Source organism: Hemiscyllium ocellatum, chromosome 9 (genome assembly GCF_020745735.1).
Source record: "Hemiscyllium ocellatum isolate sHemOce1 chromosome 9, sHemOce1.pat.X.cur, whole genome shotgun sequence".
In the NCBI taxonomy this organism is placed as follows: domain Eukaryota; kingdom Metazoa; phylum Chordata; class Chondrichthyes; order Orectolobiformes; family Hemiscylliidae; genus Hemiscyllium; species Hemiscyllium ocellatum.
Genome location: NC_083409.1, coordinates 87,727,127 through 87,742,451, shown reverse-complemented (window position 1 = coordinate 87,742,451; position 15,325 = coordinate 87,727,127). Strand labels below are relative to the sequence as shown.

Here is a 15,325-nt window from a genome sequence, read left to right as displayed (position 1 = left end):
GTGCTGTTGTGAGTTCATTTAAATGTCTTTGTGTTTGGTTTGTGTGCTTCCTTATTGCTTGATCGCTTTTCCTCAGTTTGTTGGTAGCTGTTTGTTCACTCTTATTCCAATTTATTTCACACTCTTTTCAATAGTTAACCCAACTGTGATTCTTGTGACATCTTGACAATCATAAACATTCTTTTGTCTGATATATTTAATTTTTAAACTTTATACCATACTTTCTACATTTTGAAGTAATTAAGTGTGCCATGATATCTTACTGAAATCTGTCTGTAGAATTTCTCTTGTCAATGGGTCCATCACTTAGAGTCATAAAACATGGAAACAAACCCTTTGGTCCATCTTTAAAGAATTTTGGTATAATTGCTACAGAAAGCTCACTTCTACAAATCCACTTTTTCTTGGTTTGTCAGTTTGTCTAATTGCTATTTTATACCCTCTCCAAGAATATCTTCTTTTACTTCACCTATGATAAATATTGATTTTAGTGAACTCTACTTTCCTGGATTCTTGCTTGTCTGATTTTCTATTGTAGGTCTTGTGTCTGGTTTCTTAGCCTCCTATACTTTAATATTCTTGGTTTCACCACTATGTATATGTATCCACAGTTACTTTACAGTGTAATTATTTTCCTTCTCTTTTATGCTTCCGTTACCATTTGAAATTAGTTTTCTATTTGCTGGAACTTCTACTGTGTCTTTCAATTGATTTAATTAATTAATACGCCCTAATATTCAGTATTGTTATTCCTTTAAGACTGTGTTCCGGATTAATCCTGTTATTGAATATCAACAATCCTATTCTGATTTTACATTAGGTGGTTTAGTACTTACTGAAAGATATAATATTTCAAACATAGCTTTGTATATGCAGGGAACAAATTATACTCTCTGTTGAAAGTTGGTATTACATTGGAAACTGATTTATGCTAATCTTGCATTTAGAATCCATCAGTGCTTGCATACGACATGGAAAGAGAAATCCTGTTTCTCAATTGTTCCAACTTTTGAGGTTTTTATTCTTTTATCGGACGATTGTTGTTTGCAAGGCCAGCATTTCTGGACAGTCCGTAATTATATTTGATAAAGTTGGTGGTGAGCTTACTAAATTTACTGGCTGTATGTTAATTTTTTACAAAGTATTCACCATCAATTTAAATCTCTATGGTAACTGTCAATGATAAGCAGAGAATGCCAAAAGCAATGTCGCAAAGACAGAGCAAGTTTCATTGATGAAATTAACATTCCAATTGTTAAGCATTAGCAATTAATCATCATGGAAAAAGCACATAACTCTCTTGAAAAATGTTAAATGCTTTTACATATAAAAATGTCTTTCTTCTTTTGGGAGAAAAATTGGCATTTTGAACCAACTTTGTGGCCATTTTCAGATTCAAAGGTGAGAGTAATTTTTAAGGTGAGCTCTGCATGTAAAATAACTACTAGTTAGTTAGAAGGTTTGTCAAGTGGATGATAGATGGACATTTTAATTCAACGCAGGTGTGAAACAGGCATTTTTGCTGACATCGTGTAATCAGATTCCTGCGCACCTAATTTGTTAAACAACATTGACTGCTCAGTAACTGTGCATCTGAAAACTAATATCCAACTGTTATTTTGCACAATCTCTGAACATAGCAAAACATGGTGATTTAATGCATATAATGCATTTGATCTCTTTGAGAAGCAAGAAACATAACAATTAATGTTAACCGCTAGCTGTGTTAATTGCAGCATATTGAAGTTCAAAAATATATGCAGTAAAGAATGAGGGATTCTAGTTACAAAACTATGTAAAATGATTTTATAGTTGCTATCTAGTAAATGCATCATTATATTCATTCTTCTTAATAATGCAAAATGACTTCACAATAGTGGATGTCCCCAGGCTATGAAAGTGAAAATTAGCCACTCAATCATTATCCAGTGATAACTGCCAAAAGAGAGTTTATGTGAATGTAAAGTGAGGGCAACATTAAAATCAGCAATGGTGGCTCATTTATTAAATTGTGTGCAAACATATTCACTGTCCAAATCGTGAATAAACAATATTACAGAAGCTGCTTTAATTGCATATAAATGTAATACTGTATTAAGGTAAAAATCTTGTTTCTTTTCCTTGGCTCAGTCTGTTCATCATATTTCTTAGTTTGGCAACCTGAAAAATAGAACATCATTTTACAGTATTCATCATTGACAATTCTAGTCTCAGCAGTTGATTTCAGATGTTACTTTTTAATTATTAATTTGTTCTCTATCTCAAATAACTCCAGAGTGGGGAACTTTTTTGCTTATTCATAGGATGTGGGCCAGCATTTATTGTTCACCCTTAGCTACAACTCATTGCCACCTGCTGAGCTACAGATTGGTAGCAAATGCGGGCCCACATCCCATGAATGGTTTTTTAAAAATTCCTACTTTGGAGTCATTCCCAATTATTTGTATGGGAGAACAAGAACAAATAGAATCGAAAGCAGTGATCCTATAAGTTGAAGGAAGTTAGGAACTGCTGAATGAGAGTTAGAGTTGTGTTATTTTTAAAGCATTACTAGATCTTTTCAATGGTTATCAGCTTTGTCTGACATTGAGAATCTTTGCCTTCATTCCAAAGTGATAGTTTTTTTGAGGTATTTTTGATTTTTTTTTGGGAGGGGATGTACATATCTAATGTGTAATTTTTTTGAAGGAAATTGCCATCATTGTTGAAAGTATGATAGTACACATCACAAGGCTGAAAGATGTGTTGCTGGAAAAGCGCAGCAGGTCAGGCAGCATCAAAGGAGCAGGAGAAGCGACGTTTCGGGCATAAGCCTGAAGAAGAGCTTATGCCCGAAATGTCAATTCTCCTGCTCCTCTGATGCTGCCTAACCTGCTGCGCTTTTCCAGCAACACATTTTTCAGCTCTGACCTCCAGCATCTGCAGTCCTTACTTTCTGTTAGTACACATCACAAGTCTGTTAAGTCTTTCCAGCGCATGATAAAAAAAATACAAAGTATGTATAAAGTTTTACAAGTTCTTAATAAACCTGAAGAAATTTTTTCCAGTAATAACAATACATTTTCTCACAGTGCCTAGTGCACCACCACGGAAAGTAGAAGCAGAGTCAGTGAACTCAACAACAATCAAAGTAACGTGGAAACCTCCAATATCAAGCAAGCAACATGGACTGATCCGGGGATACCAGGTCACCTATGTACGTTTGGATAAAGGGGAACCACAAGGACAACCAATAATTAAAGATGTGATGCTAGCAGAAGAACAGGTAAGCAAAGTTATTTGTTCATAGTTGAGTTATCAAAAATTACTGATCATGGAGGAAGAAGAAAGAAATTGCCGTTATGATTTACGTTTCTAAAGTATAAAATGATAAATTAAAAACAAGTTGTCTGAAATGTATTCTTCTCAAAACTTATTAATATTTTTATTACAATATGTTTTGTTGGTGTGCATTGATTTGTGGAGTTTGAGCTTGATATAATGTGGAATCCTGATAATGACAATATCAGTTGTATCTGTAATCATCCAGCACAGATATTTATTTGAACTGATCTGGCACAAAGTTTATTGATTATAATTCACATTATACTTCTAATTATTTCACTACATCCTTGAAAAATTGTATTTCAGACATGTCACATTGTTCTTTCTGCCATAATCTATTGCATTGTAGAGAGTTCCAGGATTTTGATCCAGCAACACTGAAGGAAGAGTTATATATTTCCAAGTCAGGATGGTGTGAGACTTGGACTTTCAGGTTTTGGTGTTCCTATGCAGTCCCTGCCTTTGTCCTTCCAGATAGTAGTGTTCATGGATTTGAAAGGTGCTGTCTAAAAAGCCTTGGAGAATTTCTGTGGTGTATCTTTTGGATGGGGGACATTGCTGCTGTTAAGCACCAGTGGTGGAGAAAGTGAATGATTGTGGAAACGATACCAGGCAAGCAGGCTGCTTTGACCTGGATAGTGTCAAGCATCCTGAGTAGTTTGGAGCTGTGCTTATTCAGGAAAATGTTCTATCACCCTCTTGACTTGTGACTAATAGATGATGGGCAGTTTTGAGGGGTCAGGAGGTGAGTTACTTGTTGAAAGGTTCCTAACCTCTACCTTTCTCTTGAAGCCACAGTACACATTTGGCTAGTCCAGTTGAGTTTCTGGTCAACTCAGGATGATGATAATGGGAGATTTAGTGATATAATGCCATTGAATATCAGGGATGATGGTCTGAAATGTTGGAAATAGTCATCATCTGGCAAGAATCTTACTTGTCACTTTTCAGCCCAAATTTGATTTTTATTCAGATCTTGCTAATATCTGAAGAGTTATGAACAATGCTGAACATTATGCAGTCCTAAACCACATTCACACTTTACCAGGCTTGTATCCTCCTGATGTCCCTTACTATGCGCTTGTTCACTACATTTCAGTTTCTTTCCACCTGCAAAGTTGAAATTATGCTTTACGTTAATATATAATCAAAAAGAACAGTGGTCCTAAAACTGACCCCTGGAGAACACAGTTGTATAGGTGACAGTGGCTGAACGTTGATAAAATTGAATTACTTTTAATTGTTCAATATTGCAACGTTCCCATGGGAACATGCCTTACAATATGTGTACAAAAAATCTGATTGAAGATTTGTAGCTTGGGTATCCGTTGTTGTGGTTCTGCTCGCCGAGCTGGAAGTTTTTGCTGCAAACGTTTCGTTCCCTGGCTAGGGAACATCATCAGTGCTGTTGGAGCTTCGTGTGAAGCGCTGCTTTGATGTTTCTTCCGGTATTTATATTGGTTTGTTCTTGCCGCTTCCGGGTGTCAGTTTCAGCTGCAGTGATTTGTATGTGGGGTCCAGGTCGATGTGTCTGTTGATGGATGTTCTTGCCGTTTCCGGGTGTCAGTTTCAGCTGTAGTGGTTTGTATATGGTGTCCAGGTCAATGTGTCTGTTGATGGAGTTTGGGGATGAATGCCATGCTTCTAGGAATTCTCTGGCTGTTCTCTGTCTGGCTTGTCCTATGATAGTGGTGTTTTCCCAGTCAAATTCATGTTGCTGGTTGTCTGAGTGTATGGCTACTAGAGATAGCTGGTCGTGTCGTTTTGTGGCTAGCTGATGTTCCTGGATGCGGATTGTTAGCTGTCTTCCTGTTTGTCCTATATAGTGTTTTGTGCAGTCCTTGCATGGTATTTTGTAAACTACGTTAGTTTGGCTCATGCTGGGTATTGGGTCCTTTGTTCTAGTGAGTTGTTGTCTGAGCGTGGATGTTGGCTTGTGTGCTGTTATGAGTCCTAAGGGTCGCAGTAGTCTGGCTGTTAGTTCTGAGACGCTCCTGACGTATGGTAGAATGGCTAGTCCTTTTGGTTGTGGCATGTCCTCGTTCCTCGGTCTATCTCTTAGGCATCTGGTGATAAAGTTGCGTGGGTATCCATTTTTGGCGAATACCTTGTATAGATGTTCCTCTTCCTCTTTTCGCAGTTCTGGTGTACTGCAGTGTGTTGTGGCCCTTTTGAATAGTGTCCTGATGCAGCTTCGTTTGTGTGTGTTGGGGTGGTTACTTTCATAGTTTAAGACTTGGGTCTGTGTGTGTTGGTTTCCTGTGTACCCTTGTGGTGAATTCTCCGTTGGGTCTTCTCTCTACTAACACGTCTAGGAGTGGGAGTTGGCTATCCTTTCCCCTTCTCGTGTGAATCGGATTCCTGTGAGTGTGGCGTTGATGATTCGGTGTGTTTTTTCTATATCTGTGTTTTTGATGATTACAAAGGTGTCATCAACATATCTGATCCAGAGTTTGGGTTGGATTTGTGGTATGGCTGTATGTTCTAACCTTTGCATAACTGCCTCTGCTATGAGTCCCGAGATTGGTGATCCCATGGGTGTTCCGTTGATTTGTTCGTATATCTGATTGTTGAATGTAAAGTGTGTGGTGAGGCACAGGTCCAGTAGTTTAAGTATGCCGTCCTTGTTGATAGGTTCGGCCTCCTGTGTTCTGTTACGTATGTCCAGTAGGTTGGCTATTGTTTCTCTGGCTAGGGTTTTGTCAATTGAAGTGAACAGTGCCGTCACGTCGAATGATACCATGGTTTCTTCTTTGTCTATGTGTGTATTCCTGATGACGTCCAAGAATTCCTGTGTTGATTGTATGGAGTGTTTGGATCCGCTGACTAGGTGTTTCAGTTTTTGTTGTAGTTCTTTGGCCAGTTTGTATGCTGGTGTCCCTGGTAGTGATACTATGGGTCTGAGTGGGATGTCTGGTTTGTGTACTTTGGGTAGTCCATAGAATCTGGGGGTGTTGTTGCTTTCAGGTTTCATTCTTTGCTGGTCCGCTTTGGTTATCTGTCCGTTTTTTTGTAGATTCCTTAGTGTGTTGTTTATTCTATTGGTGAGTTGTGGTGTGGGGTCGGAATCCTTCATTTGGTAGGTGTTGGTGTCTGCGAGTAGTTGTTGTGCTTTACTGATGTAGTCTGATTTATCTAGGATGACCGTCATTCTGCCTTTATCTGCCGGTAGTATGATTATGTTTTTGTCATTTTTCAGTGCTTTCAGTGCTTCCCTCTCCTTGGTGTTGAGGTTATGTGTTTGTCGTTTTCTTATCATCATGGGTACTACCGTTTGTCTCACTGTTTGTTGTGTCTCTTCTGTCAGTCCATTGTTCCTGAGTGTGCTTTCTAGTGCTGCTAGGAAGTCTGCTGTGTTGGCATCCCTGTGGTTGTATTTGAGTCCCTTGGCCAGTATAGTTCTTTCCATGTCTGTGAGCTGTCTGTGGGAGAGGTTTTTAACCCAGTTGTGTGTTGTAGTGTCCTCCTTTTTGTGTGTTAGTTTGTCCATTTTTTCTCTTAGTGCTGTTTTTTTTTTGGACCTGTGCCTCACCACACACTTTACATTCAACAATCAGATATACGAACAAATCAACGGAACACCCATGGAATCACCAATCTCGGGACTCATAGCAGAGGCAGTTATGCAAAGGTTAGAACATACAGCCATACCACAAATCCAACCCAAACTCTGGATCAGATATGTTGATGACACGTTTGTAATCATCAAAAACACAGATATAGAAAAAACACAGATATAGAAAAAACACATCGAATCATCAACGCCACACTCACAGGAATCCGATTCACACGAGAAGAGGAAAAGGATAGTCAACTCCCATTCCTAGACGTGTTAGTAGAGAGAAGACCCAACGGAGAATTCACCACAAGGGTACACAGGAAACCAACACACACAGACCAAGTCTTAAACTATGAAAGTAACCACCCCAACACACACAAACGAAGCTGCATCAGGACACTATTCAAAAGGGCCACAACACACTGCAGTACACCAGAACTGCGAAAAGAGGAAGAGGAACATCTATACAAGGTATTCGCCAAAAACGGATACCCACACAACTTTATCACCAGATGCCTAAGAGATAGACCGAGGAACGAGGACATGCCACAACCAAAAGGACTAGCCACTCTACCATACGTCAGGAGCGTCTCAGAACTAACAGCCAGACTACTGCGACCCTTAGGACTCATAACAGCACACAAGCCAACATCCACACTCAGACAACAACTCACTAGAACAAAGGACCCAATACCCAGCATGAGCCAAACTAACGTAGTTTACAAAATACCATGCAAGGACTGCACAAAATACTATATAGGACAAACAGGAAGACAGATAACAATCCGCATCCAGGAACATCAGCTAGCCACAAAACGACACGACCAGCTATCTCTAGTAGCCATACACTCAGACAACCAGCAACATGAATTTGACTGGGAAAACACCACTATCATAGGACAAGCCAGACAGAGAACAGCCAGAGAATTCCTAGAAGCATGGCATTCATCCCCAAACTCCATCAACAGACACATCGACCTGGACCCCACATACAAATCACTGCAGCTGAAACTGACACCCGGAAGCGGCAAAAACAAACCAATATAAATACCGGAAGAAACATCAAAGCAGCGCTTCACACGAGGCTCCAACAGTACTGATGATGTTCCCTAGCCAGGGAACGAAACGTTTGCAGCAAAAACTTCCAGCTCAGCGAGCAGAACCACAACAATATGTGTACAGGCAGTTGCAACCTTGAAGCATGTCATGCGGGCAAAACTTAAGCTGTCTCCTTCTTATCTCCTTTCATATTGATAGAGAAAAATATCTCTTTCTGTTACTGTGCAGAGACTTTCTGACTTCCTTGATATATCTCTTGATGGTGCTAATGTTGCTTATTGCAGCCTAAGTTAGCCTCTGACAGAGAGTTGAGTGGCCATGATCATGAAAGTTATGGGCAGTGCTATTTAATACATGGCTTGAAGCTGGCGACATAACTCAGTACATCCTCATTAGAAAGTTGAACTTGTCTTCACTGATGTTGAGTAGGAGAAATGTTGCATGATCATGGCCGCCTACTGGATATCATGCTCCTCCTCACTCTCCTGGCACATTTCCCTACTTTGTGGAAGTTTCCTTCATGCTCAGTTCCCTGATGCAGGCAACAGACTCGAGGCTTGGATAATTTGTGAAGGCTGCCAACACATCTGTCAAGGGAAACAGTTTCTATCCTTTTCTCTATCAAAAACTCCTTAATATTTTGAACATTTCTGGGTGTGTCTAATAAGAATTAAATAGTTTTGGTATCAACCTCTCTGTGGCTTTGCTATATCCTTCTATCCAACTTCAAAAATACTTATTCACCACTACTTCTGCTTCTTTACCAGCCACACATCTGAATTACTTTCTGCAGTTGATTACTTAAATCTCCATTATGCATCGCATATTAAATTTGCTTTCTTATTGCTAAGAAAAGCAGGAAATGGATGTTGAACATCACAGTGATCACAGGGTTACCTTATTTATAAATGTACCTGATGTGATTCATCCTGATGCAAAGCTTTAGTTAAGGTCTGTCTAAATTTGATGCCCTGCAGCAATGATTTATTCATAAACTGAGTCAAAATCTTATTGCATTTTGTGTAAAAATAAGCATTTTCCTTGTATTGACTAAAATTCCATTGTGCTTGAGATGACCAGTTGGTTATTGTCTCCTGTATTTATAATTATATATGTTGCAATTTCAAGAATAATTTTAGTCATTATGAAATTAATGAATAATAACATATAATGCATAACAAATGCATATCATTAAAAGAAATGTTTAAATTAGCAGAAAAAAATTGAAGGTGGCTGTGACATTGTGATTGTATGCTCTTCTTGATATGGGTTGATGGAGAGATTTAACAGTATATCATTTGTGTGTGTCTGTTTGTGTGTAAAACTTCCAGATTTTTTATCTGTACCATGTCTTTAAATTGGCATTAGATGACTTGAAGTATGAGAATGAAATAATTGTTACATGGCAGCCAAAAGCTGTGTCCTATAAAAGGTAACTGTTAAACAACGTGTAAGCAGCAGGTATTCATGTGAGCAAATCCCAAAGACTACTGCTGTGAATGCAGATGGCTGAACCTTCTAGTTTGTGCAAATAAGTAATAAACTATACTAATCGCTGTGCAATGTAGTCTGAAAGTTGCTATTTTAAAATATGTTTCTTGTTATTTTCTCTGTTCATAGTTAGCATGTATCCTTACTAATCTAGTCCAGATTGCCTTTCCTCTAATCCCTCTTTCTAATTGTCTTTATTTTCCCCAAACCCATCGTTCAGTGGGAGTCTGAGGACACCCAGGAATATGTGAGTAATAAACATGTGCAAATCTGGGCATGGGCTTTCTATCAAGTAATCAGGGGGATGTCAAAGATGAATAACAGAGATAAGTAGAGAAGAAATGTGTAGGATCATTGAAGAATTTAAGAATTCTGTGTAAAGTATAATATTAATATCTTTATTACAGTCACTGCATGAAGGGAAGTCGGTAGTAGTAGTAGTAGTAGTAGTAGTACATTCATTAACCTTGGTGTAAAAATTGTTTTCTGGGCTGAAAGTGAACAGCATTCGAGATCGAGGTCTTGGCAGAATACAGATTTTTTTAGATTATTCAATAAATTGATTCACAACCATGTGTGTTCAACAAATTTGCTTTTTTCAGTGCTAACTGATTTACCCAGTTTTGAAAAATATATAATATTCAAAAATCACTAGATCATGCAGTTTGCTGAGATCTATATTTACTATAGCATAAAAGAATCAGAAAGATGGTGGTGAAATCTGCTATTAATGGTTAATCTATCTTTGAAATTAAATATGCTTGCCAAGCTCATTAAGTGCTATTATTTACAACACAATCCCACAAGGAAAGAATTGCTGAGATGTGATTCAAAGGGTTTCAATCATCCTCACACTAATAGTGCTTCTGACCCACAAAATAGAATTTTCGTACACCACACACTTCACCTTCACCTAAATTGTGAAATTGCATGTCTTAGCAGAACCCTAAATGAATAAAAACGGAAGCAACTGCAGTTGCTGTAAATTAGAAACAAAATCAGAAGTTGATGGAAAAGCTAAGCAGGGCTGGCAGCATCTGTGTAGACAAATCAAAGGTAACTTTTCAGGAACTCGTGGGTTCTGAGGAAAGGTCACCGGATCTAAAATGTTATCTCTGATTTCTTTTCACTGCTACTATCAGACCTGCTGAGCTTTTCCAACAACTTCTGTTTTTGATGCCCCTCTTAATGAAAAAGGCTCAATGTATTCACTGCCCTGATTATGGAAGTTCAGTATGTGAATATTGGAACATATAATGGAGAACTCAATAATATTATCATTCTTGTTCTGTTTAGTGAATTGTAAAACTATTAATTGGCATAATTTGTACAAACGTAACTTTTCCATGACCTTTCACTCTAATGTTAGAGAAGTTTTATATAAATTATAATCAAAGTAGTATTGATTTAGCCCTTTATTATGAAATCCAGGCCAAATCACATGCTAGATTCCCAGTAAATTTTAAACTTGGTTGTTTTCAACTAATTTTTGTTCAGTGTCTTCTGATTGATAGCAGTGGCAATAAGTATGTTGTTATGCTAAGAAAATCTGTTAAAAATTTAAATGTAAAACTATGTGGACAAGCTAAAAAGAAAAGACGAAATAGTATTCAATTGTTGAGTCTTTTGTGGAAATAAAGAAAATGGAAAACATGCAGCATATAGTTTTGTTGACCACTTCTCTTTGACATCCCTGCATTACTATTTTGCACTGAGATTTCTGTGCTTTCTCTGAACTAACCCAGTTGCATGAGAAATAATCTTGCTTGAAGAATCTAATGGACATTCTATTTGTAGATGTGTTGCAATGATGCTGGCACAATCTGTGCTTTTTGTTTGCTGTGTTGCGTGTGATGTGTTGCTTGTTGAGATTTGCTTCCTGGTTTTGAACTGGTTTTGTATAAATCCAGTAGGGCTGGATCACAGAACTGGGCCGTTCTCCAGATCGTATAGGCAACAAACCTTGATAAAGATCAGCCTGTCTTGTTTTTAACATACACTGAAAGATTTGTGATAATAAACTGGAAAGGATCAGTGAGAGAGAACAAAGCCCACAGTCAACTGTATTTGCAGTGCAGGAAGCAAGCAAATCTCTTTATAAATGTAAATTTCTGATTCTTTGCCTGAGGATACTTTTTGAGAGCATGCTTTCCACCAAATAGACTGACGGTCCTTTATCAATTCTTTTTATTTGTATTATAGACTGTAAATTTCAAGATGGCAAATTTCTAAGAGCTAGATCTAATTTATCAGTAATGCCCAAATTGAAATTTCCCTCACTGTACTCTTGTTGAAGGTCTTGCTATAATCCTTTTCACAAAGTCACAGAAGTGTTATAGTACAGAAGGAGCCTATTTGGCATATCGTGCCTGCACCAACTTGTTAAAAGAGTCATCATTACCTAGTGCTAACCTCTTGCTTTCCACCCTACTTGTGCACATTATTTGGATCCAAATAATCATCCTTTGCCCTGTTGAATGCCTCTTTTGTTCCAAGTTGTTGGGACATTGCTCCCCCTTTAATGCTGACCCTATTGGCACTTTTACACTTCATGCTGTTTATAAAGAGCCACTAACAGTCTAACCTGCTGGGATGTCAGCATGAATACTTAATAATCCACCAACTCTGCTGACTATGCCAGGGTGATGAAGTAAATTAGACGTAAGAGGGAAATTCAGCCAAACTTGTTTAGTTAGTAATTTCCACCGTAGCTACTGAAAGTAGTGGGATTGTTGTAGAATAGATACACAAGTCAGTATGTTTAGTTGAATGGCATATTTAGTGAAATCGTGTGGCCAGGTATAGAGAAATTTTCCACCCGAAGTGGAAAGAGGGAAGGGACAGAGAGAGAGGGGGGAAGAGCGATGGGTACAGAGCGATGGGGAGAGATAGAGGGTGGACAGAGAGAGAGGGGGACAGAGACAGGGGGAGTGAGGGGAGAGAGAGTGGAAGAGGAAGGGCGAGAGAGAGACGGAATGAGAGAGGAGGAGAGAGAGAGGGCGAGAAAGAAGGGACAGAGAGCGTGGGGCGAGAAGGGACAGATTGCTTTCCAAACAGAATATTGCTTGACACAGATTTTAAAACAGCAGACCTTCAATTCCTAATTTGGAAAAGGGCAAGAAAGCAATCTGGTTATACAGTTTAATGTTCAGATGACCAATATGGTAAAATTAGAAATCATTTTAGCATACACCCAGTCAATGTTTGGAAATATCAACCTGTGTGAGTAGGCTCCATCATAGGGAAAATCAAGGGTTGCATTATTTTCAAATGAACAATGACTTTTTCTATCCATTCAAAAATGAACAGCTTTAATGTTGTCCTGGACCAGTCAGAGCCTTATACAGTTGACTGTAAAAGATTAGATAAAGTTGGGAATATGTACAGCTGTGTGCATGTGTGGAAATGGTGGTTAGCAGTGCATTGGTGTTGCTTTTTGATTTCTAAAATATGTTTCCTGAGTTAATCTTAGTTGATTTAATGCACTATTCCCTTTTTATGTTATTAATTTTTGTGATATTTCTGTGCTTTGTTGAGTTCAGCACTTTAGTTCAAACAAGGACTGATGGAAGATGTGGTCACTTCACCTGGATTACACACCAAAAGAATTTAATTAGCTAGGATGGAAATTTAATTGCAATCATTGATGCTAAGTCCATTGCTAAATTGTTTCTGATTATTTTCAACTTTGATGTGCACTTTACTTTTATTCCTTTAAATTAATTAATACAATCTCAGTCAGAGTTCCTTTAAAAGCATTCTGATTTTTCTCACCACTGATAATGAAATATTTAAATCCATGCTAATTATTAATCAATTGCAAAATGTATATATGAAAATCATGAGCTGTTTATGTATCATGCTATTGTACTAAATTGTTGAAACCTTCATATATCTCATTAACTCTTCCATGTTGGTTCATGTTTTCCCCCCTTGCCCTGTGCCAGTCAGACCTCTTTTGTATAACCCATTGGATACACTAAAAATGTGTTGCTCGAAAAGTGCAGCAGGTTAGGCAGCATCCAAGAAGAAGGAGAATTGCGTTTCGGGCATGAGCCCTTCTTCAGGAACTCATGCCCGAAATGTCGATTCTCCTGCTCCTTGGATGCTGCCTGACCTGCTGCGCTTTTCCAGCAACACACTTTCAGCTCTGATCTCCAGCATCTGCGGTCCTCACTTTCTCCTCACCCATTGGATAGCATTCCAATTGTTCACTCTCTAGGATCCTAATTGTTTGTTATGCAGGTGTTCTGTATGGATAGATGAACATTAAATAAACTATTTGCTTGTCATGCATTTAACAATAGGAAGCCATTATTGGGGGACTGATGCCTGAAACAACATATTCCATTACTGTGGCAGCATATACGACCAGAGGGGATGGAGCCCGTAGCAAACCCAGGCTGGTTACTACTTCAGGATCTGGTAAGTGGGGAGATCATCTTACATTAACCATGGCCTTAGATGAGTTCTTTTTGCAAATAAAAATTGAGAGAAGTTTTTAATGCAACTTGGCATTGACATTGTACTCCCATTCCTCACTACACCAATGCCACATTACTTATAAATAGATTGCACTTCCAACATTAGCATAAAATAGAAAATGGCAAAATGTTAAGAGCAAATGAAATAATTCACATGCAGAATGAAAATGCACCATATGCTTTTCTGTGGGTGTAATGTTGAAAGTTGTTAATACAATGCTTTATTAAAAGAGGACTTGTTAAATTGAGGCAAGATCCCATTAGTATGTGGTTCACCTTTCAAAAAGAACCATAAGATAACTGGAGTCCTGCCAGGATATCAAGGTCTGTAGGCCTTGTAGGATTCTTTGCGTAGGTGAAGTAGGTGGTTACTGTCACCTGTAATGGTGGTGTGTAGTTACATAGACCTGGTAATATTGCACTGATGACGAAATTAGCAAGATCGGAGAAAAAGTTTAATTGGAAAATTACTGTTATTGTTTTATGGAGCACATCTTTATTAATTTCTTCAAATAGATTAGAAATAGAAAGACTCAGTGTCAATGAACTCAGCATTTATAAATTTATAAATATCAAGAATGAGGAAGCAAAACCAACTGCTAAAGCAACTAACAGTGTTTTGAAAGTATTGACTTGGATTTGTTTTCTGATTCATTGTTTTTGTAATGTGTAATTATTTTAGAACTAATGCCTATAAGAGTGAGTAATGGAGATGTACTCATGAGTTAACCAATATTCAGCTTAACTTTGCTTTGTTCTTCAGTTCCAGGTATGCCTGCAATGGTTATCAGTGTCACTAAAATGAACACTGCCCTCATTCAGTGGCAGCCACCACAACAAATGGTGGATGATCTGCTAGGTTTCCGACTACAGTATAGTCGGACTGATGAAGATAAGCCAAACATTATTGAACTTAGTAAGAATGATAACCATTACACAGTAATGAACTTACACAAAGGGGCCACATACATCTTCCGGTTGAGTGCCAAAAACAAAGCAGGATTTGGTGAGGAGACTGTGAAAAAAATCGTAACACCAGAAGATGTGCCAAATGGGTTCCCCCAAAACCTACATGTTGTGGGACTTACAACATCCACCACTGAGCTTTCATGGGACCCACCAGTTATGGCGGAGAGGAATGGGAAAGTGATCCTCTACACAGTGTTGTTCCGTGATATCAACAGCCAAAAGGATCTCACCAATACTACTAACGAAACTCAGATAACACTGAGCAGTCTAAAACCAGACACTACTTATGACATTCGAGTGAGAGCTCACACTTCCAAAGGGCATGGTCCATACAGTCCTAGTATTCAGTCCCGTACCATGCCAGTTGACCAAGGTAAGGAATTTTGTCAAATCAAAACATTGAGTGAATGATGGTTGGCAATGACCCAAAATTCCAAAA

The 15,325-nt window shown here is 38.3% G+C and overlaps 1 protein-coding gene across 8 annotated transcripts in view; it reads left to right on the top strand.

The window, feature by feature from the left end:
- Nucleotides 1-15,325, top strand: part of ptprfa (protein tyrosine phosphatase receptor type Fa) — a 462,130-nt gene that overhangs the window by 320,986 nt on the left and 125,819 nt on the right. For 4 of the 8 annotated variants that reach the window (XM_060830550.1, XM_060830546.1, XM_060830549.1 and 1 more), the window contains exons 12-15: nucleotides 3,072-3,265; nucleotides 9,654-9,680; nucleotides 13,741-13,858; nucleotides 14,681-15,259. In XM_060830550.1, the coding sequence (XP_060686533.1) occupies nucleotides 3,072-3,265; nucleotides 9,654-9,680; nucleotides 13,741-13,858; nucleotides 14,681-15,259 (918 nt within the window). The remainder of the gene's footprint in view (nucleotides 1-3,071; nucleotides 3,266-9,653; nucleotides 9,681-13,740; nucleotides 13,859-14,680; nucleotides 15,260-15,325) is intronic. The other 4 variants (XM_060830552.1, XM_060830548.1, XM_060830551.1 and 1 more) reach the window with 1 other exon arrangement.